The sequence below is a fragment of the Zophobas morio genome, unplaced genomic scaffold (assembly GCF_036711695.1).
Source record: "Zophobas morio isolate AGI-343-1 ecotype UQ-CSIRO unplaced genomic scaffold, CSIRO_AGI_Zmor_V1 ptg000002l, whole genome shotgun sequence".
NCBI lineage: Eukaryota > Metazoa > Arthropoda > Insecta > Coleoptera > Tenebrionidae > Zophobas > Zophobas morio.
Window position 1 is genome coordinate 2,701,595 of NW_026972107.1, and position 20,204 is coordinate 2,721,798.

At 36.6% G+C, this 20,204-nt stretch overlaps 3 protein-coding genes across 4 annotated transcripts in view; 2 read left to right on the forward strand and 1 right to left on the reverse strand.

Moving 5' to 3' along the window:
* Window positions 1–5,107: 5,107 nt before the first annotated feature.
* LOC135135392 (balbiani ring protein 3-like) lies at window positions 5,108–6,339 on the forward strand. The gene is made up of 4 exons (XM_064064463.1): window positions 5,108–5,566; window positions 5,620–5,981; window positions 6,031–6,164; window positions 6,218–6,339. Exons 1-4 carry the CDS (start codon window positions 5,353–5,355, stop codon window positions 6,231–6,233), a joined length of 726 nt encoding a protein of 241 aa, XP_063920533.1. The 5' UTR covers window positions 5,108–5,352; the 3' UTR covers window positions 6,234–6,339.
* Window positions 6,340–6,641: 302 nt separating this feature from the next.
* LOC135124321 (uncharacterized) overlaps window positions 6,642–20,204 on the forward strand; it is a 39,892-nt gene continuing 26,329 nt past the window's right edge. The window contains exons 1-2 of the mRNA XM_064049300.1: window positions 6,642–6,757; window positions 6,808–6,882. The gene's annotated coding sequence lies outside the window, so the exon portion shown is untranslated. The remainder of the gene's footprint in view (window positions 6,758–6,807; window positions 6,883–20,204) is intronic.
* On the reverse strand, window positions 6,892–18,799 carry LOC135124356 (ATP-binding cassette subfamily G member 4). 2 transcript variants are annotated; one of them, XM_064049372.1, is made up of 10 exons: window positions 17,938–18,799; window positions 15,670–15,787; window positions 9,731–9,935; window positions 9,508–9,653; window positions 9,018–9,256; window positions 8,184–8,282; window positions 7,990–8,138; window positions 7,772–7,940; window positions 7,469–7,725; window positions 6,892–7,417 (listed from the first exon to the last, which is right to left on the reverse strand). In XM_064049372.1, exons 1-10 carry the CDS (start codon window positions 18,035–18,037, stop codon window positions 7,070–7,072), a joined length of 1,830 nt encoding a protein of 609 aa, XP_063905442.1. In that variant the 5' UTR covers window positions 18,038–18,799; the 3' UTR covers window positions 6,892–7,069. The 2 variants fall into 2 exon arrangements, with proteins under 2 accessions (XP_063905442.1, XP_063905450.1); XM_064049380.1 differs by lacking the exons at window positions 15,670–15,787; window positions 17,938–18,799 and adding an exon at window positions 15,173–15,275.

Sequence of the window (20,204 nt, forward strand, 5' to 3'; positions counted from 1 at the left end):
AATAATTTTCCATCAGCCACAAATCTGAAATCGTCGTTCCGATATCTATTCCAATAAACACGGAAAGTGAATTCAAAATTTCCAAAAATTTTCCAAAAACCTGAATAAAATTTGTTTAATCGACGGAAAATTGGTGTCAAATTGTATATAATCTTCCGCTAGTTACGATTCTGAAATCGCCGTCACGATATCTGGTCCAATAAACACGCAAAGTGAATTCAAAATTTCCAAAAATTTTCCAAAAAACTGATTAAAATTTGTTTAATCGAGGGAAAATTGGTGTCAAATTGTATACAATCTTCCGCTAGTTACGGTTCTGAAATCGCCGCCACGATATCTCGTCCTATAAAGACGGAAAGTCAATTCAAAAATTTCCAAACATTTTTCAAAAAAATGTTTAAAATTGGATTAATCGAACGAAAATTGGTGTAAAATTGTAAATAATCTTCCGCTAGTTATGATTTTGAAATCGCCGTCACGATATCTCGTCAAATAAAGACGGAAAGTCAATTCAAAATTTCCAAATATTTTCCAAAAAAGTAGTTAAAATTGGTTTAATCGATCGAAAATTGGTGTCAAATTGTAGATAATTTTCCGCTAGTTACGATTCTGAAACCGCCCCCACGATATCTGGTCCAACAAACACGCAAAGTGAATCCAAAATTTTCAAAAATTTTCCAAAAAAGTGATTGAAATTGGTTTAGTCGACCGAAAATTGGTGTCAAATTGTAGATAATCTTCCGCTAGTTACGATTTTGAAATCCCCGTCACGATATCTCGTCAAATAAAGACGGAAAGTCAATTCAAAATTTCCAAATATTTTCCAAAAAAGTAGTTAAAATTGGTTTAATCGATCGAAAATTGGTGTCAAATTGTAGATAATTTTCCGCTAGTTACGATTTTGAAATCGTCGTCATGATATCTCGTCCAATAAAGACGAAATGTGAATTCAAAATTTCCAAAAATGTTCCAAAAAAGTGGTTAAAATTGGTTTAATCTACTGAAAATTGGTGTCAAATTGTAGATAATTTTCCGCAAGTTACGATTCTGAAACCGCCCCTACGATATCTGGTCCAATAAACATGCAAAGTGAATTCAAAATTTCCAAAAATTTTCCAAAAAAGTGGTTAAAGTTGGTTCCATCGACTGAAAATTGGTGTCAAATTGTAGGTAATTTTCCGCTAGTTACGATTCTGAAAAATCGCCGTCACATCTGGTCCAATAAAGACGAAAAGTGAATTCAGAATTTCCAAAAATTTTCCAAAAAAGTGGTTAAAGTTGGTTCATTCGACTGAAAATTGGTGTCAAATTGTAGATAATTTTCCGCTAGTTACGATTCTGAAAAATCGCCGTCACATCTGGTCCAATAAAGACGAAAAGTGAATTCAGAATTTCCAAAAATGTTCCAAAAAAGTGGTTGAAATTGGTTTAATCGACCGAAAATTGGTGTCAAATTGTAGATAATTTTCCGCTAGTTACGATTTTGAAATCGTCGTCATGATATCTCGTCCAATAAAGACGGAAAGTCAATTCAAAATTTCCAAAAATGTTCCAAAAAAGTGGTTAAAATTGGTTTAATCTACTGAAAATTGGTGTCAAATTGTAGATAATTTTCCGCTAGTTACGATTCTGAAACCGCCCCCACGATATCTGGTCCAATAAACATGCAAAGTGAATTCAAAATTTCCAAAAATTTTCCAAAAAAGTGGTTAAAGTTGGTTCCATCGACTGAAAATTGCTGTCAAATTGTAGATAATTTTCCGCTAGTTACGATTCTGAAAAATCGCCGTCACGATATCTGGTCCAATAAAGACGAAAAGTGAATTCAGAATTTCCAAAAATTTTCCAAAAAAGTGGTGAAATTGGTTTAATCGACCGAAAATTGGTGTCAAATTGTAGATAATTTTCCGCTAGTTACGATTTTGAAATCGTCGTCATGATATCTCGTCCAATAAAGACGGAAAGTCAATTCAAAATTTCCAAAAATTTTCCAAAAAAGTGGTTAAAATTGGTTTAATCGACCGAAAATTGGTGTCAAATTGAAGATAATCTTCCGCTAGTTACGATTTTGAAATCGCCATCACGATATCTCGTACAATAAGGACGAAAAGTTGATTCAAAATTTCCAAAAATTTTCCAAAAAAAGGGTTAAAATTGGTTTAATCGACCGAAAATTGGTGTCCAATAGTAGATAATTTTCCGCTAGTAACGATTTTGAAATCGTCGTCATGATATCTCGTCCAATAAAGATGGAAAGTTAATTCAACAATTTCCAAAAATTTTCCAAAAAAAGGGTTAAAATTGGTTTAATCGACCTAAAATTGGTATCAAATTTTAGATAATTTTCCGCTAGTTACGATTCTGAAATCGCCGCCACGATATCTCGTCCTATAAAGACGGAAAGTCAATTCAAAAATTTCCAAAAATTTTCCAAAAAAAGAGTTAAAATCGGTTCAATCGACCGAAAATTGCTATCAGATTGTAGATAATTTTCCGCTAGTTACGATTCTGAAATCGCCGCCACAATATCTCGTCTAATAAAGACGAAAAGTCAATTCAAAATTTCCAAAAATTTTCCAAAAAAGTGGTTAAAATTGGTTTAATCGGTCGAAAATTGGTGTCAAATTGTAGATAATTTTCCGCTAGTTACGATTCTGAAATCGCCGCCACGATATCTGGTCTAATAAACACGCAAAGTGAATTCAAAATTTCCAAAAATTTTCCAAAAAAAGGGTTAAAATCGGTTCAATCGACCGAAAATTGCTATCAGATTGTAGATAATTTTCCGCTAGTTACGATTCTGAAATCGCCGCCACAATATCTCGTCCAATAAAGACGAAAAGTCAATTCAAAATTTCCAAAAATTTTCCAAAAAAGTTTTTAAAATTGGTTTAATGGACCGAAAATTGGTGTCAAATTGTAGATAATTTTCCGCTAGTTACGATTCTGAAACCGCCCCCACGATATCTGGTCCAACAAACACGCAAAGTGAATCCAAAATTTTCAAAAATTTTCCAAAAAAGTGATTGAAATTGGTTTAGTCGACCGAAAATTGGTGTCAAATTGTAGATAATCTTCGGCTAGTTACGATTCTGAAATCGCCGTCACGGTATCTCGTCCAATAAAGACGAAAAGTGAATGCAAAGTTTCCAAAAATTTTCCAAAAAAGTGGTTAAAATTGGCTCTATCGACCGAAAATTGGTGTCAAGTTGTAGATAATATTCTGCTAGTTACGATTCTGAAATCGCCGTCACGATATCTGGTCCAATAAAGACGGAAAATGATTTCAAAATTTCCAAAAAATTTCCAAAAAAGTGGTTAAAATTGGTTTAATCGACCGAAAATTGGTGTCAAATTATAGATAATCTTCGGAAAGTTACGATTCTGAAATCGTCGCCACGATATCTCGTCCAACTAAGACGAAAAGTGAATTAAAAATTTCCAAAAATTTTCTAAAAAAGTGGTTAAAATTGGCTCTATCATCCGAAAATTGGTGTAAAATTGTTGATAATCTTATGCTAGTTACGATTCTGAAATCGTCGTCACGATATCTCGTCCAATAAACACGCAAAGTGAGTTCAAAATTTCCAAAAATTTTCCAAAAAAGTTGTTAAAATTGGTTTAATCGACCGAAAATTGGTGTCAAATTGTAGATAATTTTACGCTAGTTACGATTCTGAAATCTCCGTCACGATATCTGCTCCAATAAACACGCAAAGTGAGCTCAAAATTTCCAAAAATTTTCCAAAAAAGTGGTTAAAATTGGTTTAATCGACCGAAAATTGATGTCAAATTGTGGATAATCTTCCGCTAGTTACGATTCTGAAATCGCCCCCACGAGATCTGGTCCAATAAACACGCAAAGTGAGTCCAAAATTTCCAAAAATTTTCCAAAAAAGTGATTAAAATTGGTTTAATCGACCGAAAATTGATGTCAAATTGTAGATAATCTTCCTCTAGTTACGATTCTGAAATCGCCGCCACGATATCTGATCTAATAAACACGCAAAGTGAATTCAAAATTTCCAAAAATTTTCCAAAAAAGTGGTTAAAATTGGTTTAATCGACCGAAAATTGATGTTAAATTGTAGATAATCTTCCGCTAGTTACGATTCTGAAATCGCCGCCACGATATCTGGTCCAATAAGCATGCAAAGTGAGTTCAAAATTTCCAAAAATTTTCCAAGAAAGTGGTTCAAATTGGTTCTATCTTCCGTAGTTACAAATTCGATATTGCTTTCACGAGATATGTTGAAATATAAGTAACATATGGTTCCACAATTTCCAAAAAATTTCCAAAAAAAATTGAATGTCTGGTGAAGCGAAGAAACTGAAAGCGGATTCGTATACTGCAAGTATAGGAGTATCTTTCGGAGATTACGTGTCTAACAAAAATGGATGCAGACAGACAGACAGACAGAAACCGGGGACTACTTTTTTCGTACTGTAGGGGCCATGAAACGTCGAAAAACATAAAAGTGGCAATTCGGCTGATGAATTCGATTACTATACTTCGTTAGCTTACGCTCGCGAAGTAAAAATACCAAAAACCATCAACTCATCAGGCTTCAAAAGATTTTTTTTCTTCTGATAGAGACAGATCTCGAATGGGATGAGTAATTTCTAATAATTCAAAAAAAAAAATACAGGAAGCGGATCTATTTGTAGTTTGTTATTACAAACTTAAAAAAAAGACCGCGTCCTCAGGGAATTGCCTTCTAATATTTAGACAATTCGGGTGACTACCGTTGCGCAACGTGGTTGAATTGTGACGCACTTTGGTTTATCGGGTCCTAAGTAAACGTGAGAATTTATTATGTTTGCGTCACGATCCCCCAAAACGCGGGATAAAGCTGTTGTTTCGTTTGCACAAGAGATCCGTAAAAACGATTAAAAAAACTATCCGACGACCCTGTTCTAAATCTAGTATCGTGGGTAAAAGATTTTATGGGACGTAAACCCGTGCAAAAATTCCCCATAAAATTTCAAATAAAGTAAACCCCGTTCCGTTATAAATAGCTAATTTCTCACCGTTAAAAAACTAAATAAAGTTGTTTAAAAACGTGATGTTGATAAATAACCGCAATCCGGAAACCGTCAAACTGATATTTCCCTGTAGTGCACTTAAATCTTTGATCACACTAATTCTTCTAAAGTAAACAATTGTCTTGCAGTAATAAATATTTAAAAATATCCCCAGTTCAGCACATCTGTGATTGCGTACAACAAGACGCAATCTTGCAGAACTTTCACGTCGACGCTTAGCAAAAAACTGGCAAAGTTTTATGTATATGTTAACACCCGAAACCCACGAGCATTTTGTTGTCAAGCGTGATCAAAGAGACATCTACAATGTGTACATTCATCAAGTTTTTCCAAGTTTTGGTGGTCGTGGTTTTGCTCAGCGCGTCGGGCAACACCAAGCGTAAGAAAAATAAATTCAGCTCGGAAAACGACGTTTTGGAAAAATCAGAGGTCACCCTCAAGTTCCCCACTTACGCTTTGAAAATGCCGCCCATAATCACCTCCAGGAAGAGAACCAACGCCAAAATTGACCCCGTTCCAGGTAACCCGCACCCCTTTCCAAAAAAAACATTTATACTCACTTTGGCTTTTCAGTCAGCTGCAAGTCCAGCAACGTCACCCGCTCTTTGAACGAACTAAGAAAAAAAATCCGCTGCATCCCTAGAGACACGGTGGTGGAAGTAGCCGCCCCCGACAGCTCCAAAGTCATCCCCAACACCGTCGTGGTCAAGCGCTGCGGCGGCATGTGTTCCGGGAGCAAAAAGTGCCTCCCCAAAAAGCGCACCAACGTCGACTTTTACGTCAGGACGACTGACCAAAAGTCGGGGATGGTTTTCTGCAGCAGGATCAGCGTTCCTGAGGACACGGAATGCCAGTGCGACTGTCCCGAGAAGAAGCGGTGTTCCGTCGACCAGAAGTTTGACCCGACGTTGTGCAAATGTGTGTGCACGAATAAAGTGAGTTGGATCTGGAAAGTTTGATGGTTTTTACAATTTTTTGTTTCAGGAAGAGGAAAGGGACTGTGTGGATAAAGCCGACGTTGATTCCAATTTCAAATGGAGCGCGAAAACTTGCTCCTGTGGGTGTCGAAGGGAGAAGATTTGCACGACGGGGACGACGTGGGAACGAACTGAGTGCAGGTGGGTTTGTCACTTAATTTAAGGGTTGAAGGTTTTAATCGTGGTTGTTGTAGGTGTGTCAAAGCGTAGACTGTGAAGAGGAGACTGACGCTCCAGTGGTTAATTTATATTGTTATTTATTTATTTTTATGGATAGGGATACTAATTATTAATTTTTAATAAAATATCAAACGTATTGGTGTTGTTTTTAGTAAATAAGAGAAATCAAAGAAGTGTTATTGGTTTATTTGTGGCCGTATAGGCAACCAGCAATACACGGATCTTTCTAGCGAAATAAATCGCGATATTTTACACGAGTGATTTGACTGATTAGTGTGTTGTTTGTTTGCCTCTGCTTATTAAAAAAAAAAGATAAACTGAAAGCTAATTTTAGTTCTTGTAAATAAATACAAGACGACGCAAATTTCCATTTACCACGGTTTATGCAACCAGCAATACACGCTTCCCTTGTAGTCGGTAAAACCGCGCCTGATTTTACCGACAATTTATAAAAGTGATAGTGGTTCAGTGGGTGTTTTATTTATACAAAATGTAAACGTTGATAAGTTTCCACGAACCCAAAAAATGCAAATTCAATAATCATTACAATCAAGGTGATTATTTTCGTTTTCTGGTGAATTACGTCCAACTGTTCCATTTTTAGATGGCCACAGCAACCAAACCAAAGACTCAATTTAACCAAAGAACAAACCATTTCAACCACTAGTAACCAAATAAAGTAAGCAACCAACTTCAAACATTTATTTTCACGCTTTACCAATAACAAACTGACACATGATCGCAAACTCTGCATTAAATATTTCATTTCTATGTACAATAGTATAACGCATTATCTTACACCACGTACGGATATTAGCACAGCTAATATCTTCTACATTTATAAATAATCAGAAATATCACACTGTTCATCCACTTTTAAGCTGTCTTTTTAAAGTACAGAACGCTACCATCCGTAACACTAAGAAATTCCCAACTAGGAAAGCAATGTCAGTCCAGAACGTGTTCCTCACCATCCCCAATTCCCGTAAAATAAGTTCGGGCACTTTTAAATGACAGTACATCACGTCGTCGGGGCAGGGGAGCGCCGCTCTGTTGAAGCCATACACCGCTTGCACCAATCCCTCGTATGAGTAAGAAAGAAATGATGCATACGTCAAGTAGTACATGACTTTGGGCATGTGGGTGAAAAGAATGAGGAAACCGGCAAGGGTCAACATCAACGCTGTCAAAATAGCGCCAAAGAAAGTCCCGTTCTGTAAAAAAACAACGTTATTTTTTGTAAAATTGTACAAGTTTAAACTTACAATTGGGTTTGCTAAAGTTCCTATTAGCAAGCCGAGACTCGAGGCCGACAACGACACGAGTATCAGAATTGCCAGAACCATTAAAAACCGCCAAAGTTCTGGCGGTTGGTCACTGAGGAAGTACGACGTCGAAACGTACGTTACGCAGAATATTATCTGCATTGGTATATCTGATACTAAGAAAGCGGCGTAGTAGGTCTTGAGGTTGTACCAGTTGTTGAACCGCTCCTTTTTTAATACTGCCAATTCTGAGGGAACTGAAACTCGTTGTTGTAACGACGGTTTTATTTTTGGGTTACTCACATTTGAGTACTGCTGGCATTAAAGATGTGTACGTGAGATACACAGAACTTATTATAAAGTAGCCTACGTTGCTGAGAGTCTTGGAACCGTCGTTTCCAGATCGGTAGTAATTTAATCCTAACACTATTCCTACGAGAAAATGGAGAACTATTTTTAGGTGAGAAATGGTCTGGAAAGAAACGGTTATCAGTCGTTTCGGGGTTGAACTAAACACAAACCCAATCTCTATATAGTTGTAAGAAAGACCTTTTGACTAGAATACAAAATTTGAACCACTCGGACGCCTGACTAGTTAATACTAAGCTCTGTTGGTAGCTGCCCATGGTTTGGGTGTACTGGTGTGTATACAGACTTATCTCGTTTTCCACTAGAAAAATTCGCTAGATTTTATAGAGTCGAGTTTGCAACATACGTTTTTTGGGGGTTAGAGCGGTCCTCCATTGGTTTTCTAGGGCGGTCTTTGCCAGAAGATCCGTGAAGTTTCCGTATTCGCCATTAGCCACCTCCAGGACTGTAACACGCCATTAGTTTATGCGTTTTGTTTACACGTAGGGAAAGAAATTGAACTGGAAAAAATCTTGTCGGACAACTTGGTTTCAATGTCATCGCGATTTTAAATTGTTGGTGGAAACGAATAAAAAGCGACACAATTATTTTTTATTACTGATTTGAACTTCTGATTAGGAGTGGAAAATGTTGAGTGTGTGAAGGTGACAATAATATTGTTTTTCGTTCTTAGTCAAAACTCTGATAAAAGCTTGCCAGGTAGTCATTTTTTCGTTTCAGTGCGTTACGGGTTATGGAAATTCCGAGATTTTGTTATTTAAATCAGGATTCTGCAGCCGGTATTTAATGCAGTCGTGGGAAATTCCTGAAATGGAATCATGAATGTTCCACGGGAGAAGGTTTGTGTGGAGTTGACGTCTTCTCAAAATTATAAACAAACTAAAACTAAATTTAGTAACGAATTCTAGTGTACATGAAAAAAGGATGAAGCAATTTTTGCGCCAATGAAATAAATGTCCGCTTGGTTGCGACACCAAAAGTGCACTGTAAATACTGTGTTTTCAAACACATCTCTATTATTACGAAAATTATGAACCTGGTACGAATGACTAACGCAAATGTGGAATTATTTTCCTGTGTAGCTCCTCCTTTTACGGTATGAATAAGTTAACTATTTATTTACTTTCTTATCTTGACTCTCACCGTTACATAATTCGGAAAAAGTAAATATCACACTTACGATAGTCCGCTGGATTGTGATACTGGGGACAATTCAGCCCAATCGAGGAAAGATAAGCCACAGTATTCTGGCTCGCCCCTTGATAGATACATTCGCCCTCGGCCATAACGTAAACATGATCAAACATTTCGTATAAAGTAGCACTCGGTTGATGAATAGTGCAAATAATATTTCTTCCGCCTCTCGCTAGATCCTTGAGCATGCTCACACATTGCGCAGAAGAAGAGCTGTCCAAGCCCCTAAAGAGAAAAACCAGAGAAAGTGCAACATTAACCAACAGAAAAATGTCAAAACGGGTGACTACTTATGTAAGAAAAGTCAAAAATTTACACACTAGGAAGTAGCAAAAGGAGAAATACAGCGTTTACATAAACGCTTTCCACTCTAGGTCGTATCGTATCGATATTTAGGTATTTAGGTTCTGCAGTAACTTACTTAACAGTCAACTAGCAGGAAGTGTGGCTACCGCCACATTATTCGCTTTACTTACGTTGTTGGTTCGTCCAAGAACATCACCGGCGGGTTGTCGATAAGTTCAAGAGCTATCGACAATCGCTTCTTTTGTCCTCCCGACAGCCGCTGGCAGCGAGTGTCTTTCGCCACCGATAGGCTCAAGGTGTCCAGAATGTCGTTGATCTGGAACAAGAGAGTCTCTTACCTTGCCGGAAAAATTCAAGTGCAAGGTGAGCGCTTACGTAATTGAGGACACTCACCAGAATGATTTTTCTCTTCTGAGAGATGCCGTGGCCGAGTTTTAGGTCCGCCGCCATGTTCATGATCTCGCTGACCGTGAAAAAGGGGTTGAGCTGGTCGTCCTGCAGGATGTAGCAGGACTGCTTCCTGTACTGGTGGGCGCCGGTGCGGGTCTGGGTGTTGGCGGTGGTTTTGATGGTACCGCGTACGCCCGTGGTGCTGGAACTAGGGGTTGAGGTTGGTGTCGCGATCTTTCAACTTTCTGGGTTACGTAAGTGCGTGGCGTGAGGTTAAGTGCGATTTATGCTTTCGCTGCGTTTTTTGTTTGTGTATTAAAAGTCTTGACATAGATAAATAAATTATATAGGAGCGAAAAAGTAATTTGGGGATTGTAGGTGAAACCTTCACAGGATTGTGCTTGAGGCACTCCTAAAATACTCTTTGTTGTTGTTGAATTTTTTGTGTTACTCGACAGCGACGATTTTTTTTTATGTTGATGGAATAGTGTGACGTAGATGATTTAATGGTTCAAATTTGACTAAAAAAATGTGGAATCTTACGTACACGCGTAAATGGTATGTTTATGACAGTAATTGGTTAGTTAATTATATCATTTGTTGCGATAAGTGTCGTTTTTACAAGTAAATGTAAATATATATTTCTAATCATTAAAAATACGCAGCGTCAATCAGAAGCTTGACTGTAATTATCAACAAATTCATATATTTATGTATATAATGTTCGGTATACATGGCCATGGAGCGTACGCAGATGGAGTTAGCCATGATTCTTGACACGTACCTTTAACATTTATGTTATTATCAGGTAATTCGAAACAGGTTAACCATTCAGGATTTATTTCTCCTAATTGGAAAACAAAAGTTGTAGCCGGAGTAAAGCAAGACGTCGCCAGATCGCAATCAGCGGACAGGTTATTTACTTTCATAAAATGACTTGTCACTTTTCAAGTCGTCTTACAAAAATGTTGTTGTCTTGGGATAAGGTCGCACTTCAATTAAGAAGTTAAAGACAGCGATCCATCAGACAGAAAAATGTGTGTACAATTAATTATCGTACCTTGACACCGTAAATATTGTTCGAAAAACCATTCGTTAAGCTTCGATTTTTCGTTATTTGGCCTCAACCTGGGCTGTTTAAACTTAAAAAAATTTTGCAGGCCAAAGAACCTTGGTGACGAAGCATTATGTTTGAATGGAACGTCGAACAAACAAACAACAAAATAATTAAGTGTTTTATTTATTTGATTAGTGACAATTCAGTTGCAATGGCGTTTCCAGTAAATTTAAAGTGGATAACTAACGGGAAAAAATATAGACGTTCTCAAAGTCTCAGTATATTCTTAACTTCGACTGTTTAACTGTTTATGTTTATACTGCGACCGAATTCGACTTTTAACATGTTCAGATTACAAGAATCAGCGGTTAAAAGAAAACGAAATTTGGTTGGTTAATCTTAAAATATTTCAAATTTTGAATTTCTTCCCAAAAAAATTTCGATTAAATTACACATTATACAGCGTGTTATTAAAAGGTACGTACAAAATAAAATCGGCAATTGGTCTCGGAAGTATGGGTGCTAAAAGTTAAAAAAAGTTCAGGTAAAAGTGTTCTCCTTTTAGAGATAAAAATTATTAAAATTTATGTCCAAATTCGTTGTACGCCTCTGATAAAAATATCATCTCGTTTCTATAGCAACATTTAGTCTTGACAAAAGTTTTATTGTTATAGTTGCTAGGATTTATTAAAATAAATTAATTTTACCTATTTATCTTTCAGTAGCGTCTAAAACGGTTGGATAAGGGTTAATTTTCCCCTTATAATTTTGATAACACAAAATAAGTTTTTCAGACTTCTTGGACCTCGCGAAGAACTGTCAATTTTGTTGTACGTACCTTTCAATAACACCCTGTATAAACGAAAAAATTTTATTAACGATTTACCAAGCTTACGATAATAATCTTCAAAAAATTGCAAGTTTCAAAGTTAAATTGTAAAATGTTATTACACAATTTTGACTTTTTTCTCAAAAATCTGGATGTCTAGGGTCTCGACACGGATTCATGAATCACACATGCAGGAGTATACGATCCTATAAAATTAAATACAAATACCAAAAAAGGGGCCAAATTAGTAGTAGGTAAAAATGGTACGTTTCACCCTACATTTTTTTTATTTATTATAAGGTGCTTTATCATTTTTTTTTTTTACGAAAACAGGCTGATTTTGACGTTGAAGAGGTTTATTATTTTTTTGCACAAATGTGGATCACCTGGAATCATGGTCAAAATCTTTAGAAATCCACAATTTAAAAAAAAACCTTAAAAATGTAGTGAAATAAAAAAAAATGCAATAAAAAACTTCACGATAAAAAGTGACTTTTATTTTATAAAAAAAATTCGTGGAAAGCTGTTTCGACAGAACTTCCCTCGCACCTAAAGTACAGTGAAATATATGTGGCATTTTTGAGTTGAGTTTTTATTTCAGAGAATTTTGTGATGACGTCATCAACATTTTTGCAAGGACATGTATATCAACTTGGATTGCTGCACTGTAATACTAAAAATAACACTATTGTATTCCAAAATTTTCTGGGAAAATGGAGCGAGCCGCTCCTGATTTAATCAATAAAATAAATTGACACATTCACTAATTATTTTTGAGCCACTTGTACAAGCAAATCTAAAGAATATGAATGCAATGATAAATCGCAAGCAAAAACTCATCACATTTCGGGTAGATTTAAGAATTTAACTCTTTACTACCGAAATTTGCAATTTAATACCTTTGAATTTCACAAGTTTTTACAAGATTAATAGGGGCAAAATCAGTTTTATCTTAACAAATACTAGCCCCGCCCACCCACCCCTATTCTCTCAGAAGATATGTCATCTGCCAAAATCAGTCTTATCTTACCAAGTACTAGCCCCGCCCACCCGCCCCCTGTTCTTTCAGAAGATATGTCATTTGCCAAAATCAGTCTTATCTTATCAAGTACTAGTCCCGCCCACCCGTTCTTTATTTTCTCAGAGGGTAGTACTTGCAAGTATTTGCTAAGATAAGACTGATTTTGGCAAATGTCATACCCTATGAGAAAATAGGGGCGGATGGGCGGGCTAGTACTTGGTAAGATAAGACTGATTTTGGCAAATCACATATCCTCTGAGAAAATAGGGGGTGGGTGGGCGGGGCTAGTCTTTGGTAAGATAAAACTGATTTTCACAAATGACATCTTCTGAGAGAATAGAGGGGGGGGGGGGGGGGGCTAGTACTTGGCAAGATAAAGCTGATTTTGGCAAATGTCATATTCTCTGACAAAATCGGGGGTGGGTGGGCGGGGCTAGTATTTGTTAAGATAAAACTGATTTTTCCCCTATTAATCTTGTAAAAATTTGTGGAATTCAAAGATGTTAAATTGCAAATTTCCATAGTAACGAGTTAAATTTGCCAAAATCAGTAATATCGTGCCAAGTACTAGCCCCGCCCACCCACCCCTTGTTCTCTCAGAAGATATGGCATTTGCCAAAATCAGTCTTATCTTACCAAGTGCTAGCCCCGCCCACCCGCCCCCCATTCTGTCAAAAGATATGTAATTTGCCAAAAGTCAGTCTTATCTTACCAAGTACTTGCCCCGCCCACCCACCCCTTGTTCTCTCGGAAGATATGGCATTTGCCAAAATCAGTCTTATCTTACCAAGTGCTAGCCCCGCCCACCCGCCCCCCATTCTGTCAAAAGATATGTAATTTGCCAAAATCAGTCTTATCTTACCAAGTACTTGCCCCACCCACCCGCCCCCTATTCTTTCAGAAGATATGTCATTTGCCAAAATCAGTCTTATTTTGCCAAGTACTAGCCCCGCCCACCCGTTCTTTATTTTCTCAGAGGGTAGTACTTCCTAGTACCTAAGAAAAGTCTGAGTTTGGCAAATGCCATATCCTCTGAGAAAATAGGGGGCGGGTGGGCGGGGCTAGTTTTTGTTTAGATAAAACTGATTTTGCCCCTATTAATCTTGTAAAAACTTGTTAAATTTAAAATGTGTTAACTTGCGTATTTCCGTTGTAACGAGTTAAATTCCTAAATCTGATTGGATGTTTATTTTTAACAACTCAATCATTAATTTTTCTGAGATCCCCTGTATAAGCAGATTTAAAAAATATTAATTAAATTTTTAAAAATAAATCACTAGTATAGACTCATCATATTTTGCACATTTAAGATAGGGTAGATTCAGCAATATTTTGAGTTGACGTCATCAATATTTTAGGGGAGATGAGCAAATACATTTTGATCAAAAATTTACCATGCTTATGATAACTTTAAAACGTCTCAAAAATTTCAAAGGATTCGGTTTTGCAGTTCCTGATTAAATAAATAAAATAAATTCACGCATTCATAGATTTTTTTCCAAAAATCTGGTGGTAAAAATTCAACACGGAGTCATAAGCTACATGTATAAGATTATGTTATTTTATACAATTTAAAACCCATTTTCTATGTACGATGACTAGACAAATTTTGGTTAGCGTTTTACCATCTACACGATATTCGCATTGAATATAAAATTTGACAACTGGTTCAATAGTTCCGGAGATTATCTGTCTAAAAAATCCGGACAGATCGAGAGACAGAGGGACACACGGAAACACGAAAAAAATGTTCTTATTTAATATTTATATATATATATAGCTTTTTGTGCGTCTGTTGTGTATTTTTTTGCTGGCGTCACTGCGCTGATATTGCTATCGAAATTTTGCGCAATTAATTCAAGAAAACATTTCCTACCAATTAATAACATAAATCCGATTTGCGTCTATAGCAACAAAAATTTCCAAAGTTATTATTGACATTTTAATGAAATCAGTTCTGAATAACATATGCCTGTAAAATGTTGGTAGATCTTGTTAAAAAAAAATAATAACTAATAAACGGACTTATTCTTTATCGTTCCACGTTCCATTAGTTTGTTATTTTTCTTTTGTTCGTTTGTAATGTTTTGGTATTTTTACATTTTGTTATTGCACTAATATTAAATATATCATGTTCTTAAATAAAATTTGATAATGTCAAGTCGCGTTGTAATTTTGAGATGACGTCATTAGTGTGTTAAATAATTAATATACACGATGTACATTTTTTTAATTGATTTGAACCGTAACCACTTAAAATCCGTTACTTTAAAGTTAGCACGTCACCTAAACACAATATAATTGTTCAAGCTTCAAATTGAATAAACAGTGTAATTATAATTAAACAATTAAATTATTTACGGATGTAATTTAACATAGTACCTCGAAAAAACTTACTACAAATATTTACTTACAAGATTACTATGTTTAAATTGCCGCGGTGCTTCTTTACACGTTTACATATCCATTAAACAATAATTATGTTGATTTAGATAAAATACGGATTTTAATGAACGGATACAATTTTTTCACACGAACCTCACAAATCTGCTGTAGTCGTCCAAACAAACTCGTCAGACCTGGACTTTGCTCGATATACAAAAACGATTTTACTGCTTGGAAGTTTACACAAGCAAATGAACTTGTGCACTCTTTTTTTTTAAAAACAAAACGTGCGATAATTGCGTTGGAAACTGATAATTATCGATATTTTATGACAAATTAGTATTTTGGGAAAAATCTTGTTTTGACTGTCGCGGTATCCTTTCGCTTTCTGTTGCAACTGTATTATCAAAGTCACGCTGAATTGGTTCACCTTTTTTCGAGTGATGACTCCTCGACCCGCGATAACCCGGGGTCTACTAGCCGTTCCATATACGACTCAACAATTGCACTCGGCTCTTTAAGGAAAGCCAAAAGCTCGCGCTTTAACGTAAATGCAGCAGCGTTATCAGAATCCGCATTCTGTCTTGCAGAATCCGTGAACCGCATCTTTGGCATTGACTCGAGCGCATGATTGTTGTGGTGACACTTACTGGAATCCTGTCAGGATGTTGAGCAGCGACGTCTTGCCGGCCCCCGAAGGCCCCATGATGGCCGTCAACTCCCCGGACTTGAACTTGCCGGACACTCCTTTGACGATCGGCTTTTTCCCTGGAAAACAGCGAAAACGCTATTAGTGACCTAGACCTAGAACGAGGCCAAAAGCGGTTGTCAAATAATAACTAGGCTTCGCCATGATTAGTGCAAAGTTATGTAAATAGAATGTCCATGTCAGAAAGTCACGTTCTTGTTTATTAATATAATTTGTGAACATGCTTGCAACAACACTCGGGAAGCCTTCATGTCATGGCTGATTTTCGTGTAGTTGACGAAAAATTTTCGATTAATTAGACGGCTTCATGGTCGTCAATAATGAAAAGAATATTTTTTGTGAGAGATAATGATAGGCCGCGGATTCACATCTGGAATCGGATAGCGTGACAGAAAAAAATATTTGTTTATCTGGTAATGTGTTGAACTCGTTTTGTGGATGAATAATGGAAGGAAGTCGCGGAAAAGTGCTTAGTAAGCATAGATACGTTTATACGTAGATGTAGTGCGCTTGAGTTATTATATGCAGTGTTGTTGATGTTTCTAGGAAACTTGTTAGTTGGCTCAGCCTGCAATTTTATGCCCCGTTTACCGAACAGATGGAGTTGAAAAGTGTGAAGACAGACGACATTCTTTCTTCTTCCAATAAAACTGGTCAACAGAAAAACGAAGACCAAACCCGCCATAAAGCAATAAATTTTGTGTTCTAAAACCGTATTTCCAAACGAACTTAATATTCAGACAACTTTTGGCGTTATATTTACGTCATGCAATCAAACAGGAAGAAATCATCAATCAAAACGAAAAATTTAGACTCTAATCGTTTCTATGTGAACCATCGCTTCGATTTTCCACGTATCTTCGTCAAGGGTGGACTCCTATCATCTTTGACACAAATAGAAAACCGACCTCGATCTAGCCGTCGCGAATCTTCGTTCGACGAAGACGATAACCGGGAATGGCCGGCACGCAAAGTTCAGAATAACAGTACAAGGAAAAAACTTCTCGTGCAACTTCCGAGCACCTAGAGAAGGTCAAAGTTTTCTCAAAATCGAACAAAATAAGTGACGAAAGTGGAAACTGGAGCAAAGATAGTGCGTATCGTCAGCGCAACAAGGCAATAACCTTAGCTTGTTTTCGGGATGGTCCAACCCCGGGATCAAGGCGGTGATCATGAACGTTTTCGCCAAAGAATGTTACGTAACAAATCGAAAAAATAAAAAGATCGAACCGGTGTTTTTAATTCGCACTGGATCAAGGTTTTGTAATGGGTTTTTCGCGAATTTTTGGCGGTTCTAGAATTGGCTGGGGGCGCTCAATGCCATGGTTTTAATTGCTCAAAACAATTATTTTTGTTGCAAATCGGACAAGAAAGTTCTGTGTGGTCAAATTATGCTGTTATAATTTTTGAGACGACGTCATCAAGTTTTTGGATGGGACGAATAACGCGTAGTTTGGATGTTACCAGCCTATCTCTGACGGACAGACAGACGGAAAAAGGAGTGACATTTTTGTGTTCCGTGAAGCTTCTATGTTATTAGTTCTAAACGCAACAGTTGTTATAGTTGCTGATAATTTTTTTATCGGAATATTAATTTTGATAAAACTATCACCACCTGTCGCTAACCAGATTAAATATCGTCGCCGCCATTCCATATATTTCCATCATTGCATACGTTAATTGAAATAGAAAATTATGCATGAATGAATCGTAAATCAAAAGTTGAAAAGTAGTAATAAACGTTGTCATAATTTACAATGTATTCATAAAAAGTGTGCACATCATCATATACCGAGCGCGAAGAATACTTCGATTGGAATTAAAAACTAGCTGAAACCTTGGTCATGGTAATGACATTATAAATTGAAAAGTGCTTTCGCTGGAGGTTTCAATTCACTAATTAGGCGAGATTTTATTGAGGTATCATGGTCCCGACTGAGACACACTTATTTGACATATTTTAGTTTTTCCTTGAAATATAGCTCCATCATGGGTTAAAATAAGCTTTATTGTTCCACTATTGTTACATTTGCAACTATAATCACTAATGAGGTACGAAGAACCGTGACGAAAACAAACAATCAAACTAAATAGCTTCCCAGAACATCATCATCATTAACCAAATGTCAACCCAGTAATTTCAGGAAAACCCCTCGCCTACTTTTCAACTATTAAAATTCTTTCACTCGACACTCGAATCAAAAATTACCTCTTCGTCCATTTGGCACGCTGTATTCAATATTCTCGAACTCGATGTCGATGGACTTCTCCTTCGGCAACTCCAGAAAGAACGTCTTTGCCGCGTCCATTTTGGCACCGACACTCACCCACCGATCAAAATTGGCACGTGTTATCAATACCGGACCTAGCGCGAAACTAATCCAAGTGCATCGGAAATTCGTACTGATAAGAACACAGGCTGCCTATAGTCGACGATGGCACGACGCGAACTAAACCGTAGACCCACCGTGCCCTCCGACTGACCACCGCGGATTAACTTCGCCAGCATGTGGAACAGGTGGCTTTTAAGCGCTGTTTTCGTGCGTGTGCAGAAATGTGGCATTCGACGGACACGAAGACCTGAGGAATCACCGAAAAAAAAACGGCGAAAGTTTTTTTTCTATTTGGTTTAGTTTTTATCGTGCTTTCCAAAAATAGAATTTTTAGGCGCGTTATTGTTGTGGCACAGTTTCGCAGATTGGTTCGATTAGGAGGATCGGTTTCAGAGGGAAGTCGAAGTCGTAGTAATGTGTTTTTGAAATTCTGAGTAGTGAGGTTTTTTTTTCTAAGCATTAGGTACAAACTGGTGTCTAAATCATGTTTCCATTAATCACACTCTTGTTCTAATCATACAACATTTATAATTTTACGTACGCAGTTTCTGTCTTTGTTCTATTTTATGTAACATTTGTTCCCGTTTCTGTGAACATCTATTAATACCGCAACTTTTACACTATATTTGATTCGGTGTGTTGTTCGTATTATTCCACACTGATAAGATATCAAAGTTTGTACGCTTTTTCACATTTCTACGATTTCCTGACACCTCTGCTTTAAAAATGGTGTTTTTGTTGCAGAATTGGTAAACATCAGAAACGATATGTTTTTTGCTTTTTTACTGCGAGATAACAGGCTGTTTTTCAGATGGACATATTATTGGCATGATGACGGGTCATTGTTGTCACTTTTCTGTTTTGTTGATTTTACGTGTTTTTGTGTCTTCCAAGAATAGAGATTTTTAATCACGTTGTTTTATCGGTCATTTCATGCATGCTATCTTGCAACGTTCGTACATGTGTTCAGATTAGAGAACTCACTTTTAAACTTTCAGAGAAGGGAGGAGCGAATTTATAATTAAAGCTAGACAAAAATGTCTTCGTGTTTGAATAAAGTTAGAGGAAGTTGTTAGATAAAAAATTTACAATCCAGTTCTTGTTTTTGACGTCTTGTTTTTGTTTAATTCGTAGTCTCACTTCTATGTGACCTTTATTTTTTTTGTGGTGTTTTCTACCTGCAATGATCATATTTTAAAATGCTTGCGTTATTTGATATGTTTAAAAGCCGGAAAACTCAACCTGACCTTTACTTTTTCCAGGAAATGTGAAGGCTGCCTGTTTTTTATAGGTAGTTAAGTAAACTTTGATTGTTTTATTTAAAAAAAAAAATTGGTTCTGGCTGTTCATTTGAGTGTCAAGGTGCGTTTTAAATTCCGCCAAAATCCGCAGATTTCGTCGTTCCAGTTACGGGAAAATCCAAGGGCTTTGTTCCAGTTAAAAAAAAATGGTTAAATTCTTACACGTTGGACTGACCTTTGAGGATACTTTAAGGCCATAGTACTTACGTTGGAAGATCGCTTCGACCCGATTTTATGTATGTTACTACATCAAGTCCGAGTTCAAAGTCAAATCACAATTTTTTTTTCTCATTATTTTAATACTGCGTTACGAAATCGTTCAAGGTTGTTATATTAAAACTACGGCTGAACATTTTTGGTACGAATTGACGTTAAAAGTTCAACTTCAAAATCACCTTGAAGCCTATACAAAAATTCGACTTCCACGTGAAACGAGCCACTGGAATCTCCATTTCCATAATTCTTATCTTCCTACGATTTAACGTTAATTCAATGCAAATTCATTTCAATTATTGAAAACGAATTTTACAACTGCCCTTTCCATTGGCTCGATTATTGCATAAATTTGTCCACAATTTGACATTAATGGTAAGAAATTTCGAAACGTCGGTACGCCGCAAACACGCATCGAATCTTTGTTAGCACTTTCGTTAATTCTGTGCGATTAAAATTTTCAAGTACTAATGGATTTGTTTAATTGTAGGCCAAAGACCTTGAATTTATAGTGCCGATACTGGTCTTTCATTTGTTTTTGACAGGCTCGTTCATTATCAAGGATAACGTTATAAGTATTCTGTGTAAATTGAATAATAATTTTGCTTTTTATCTTAGAGGTGCTAATT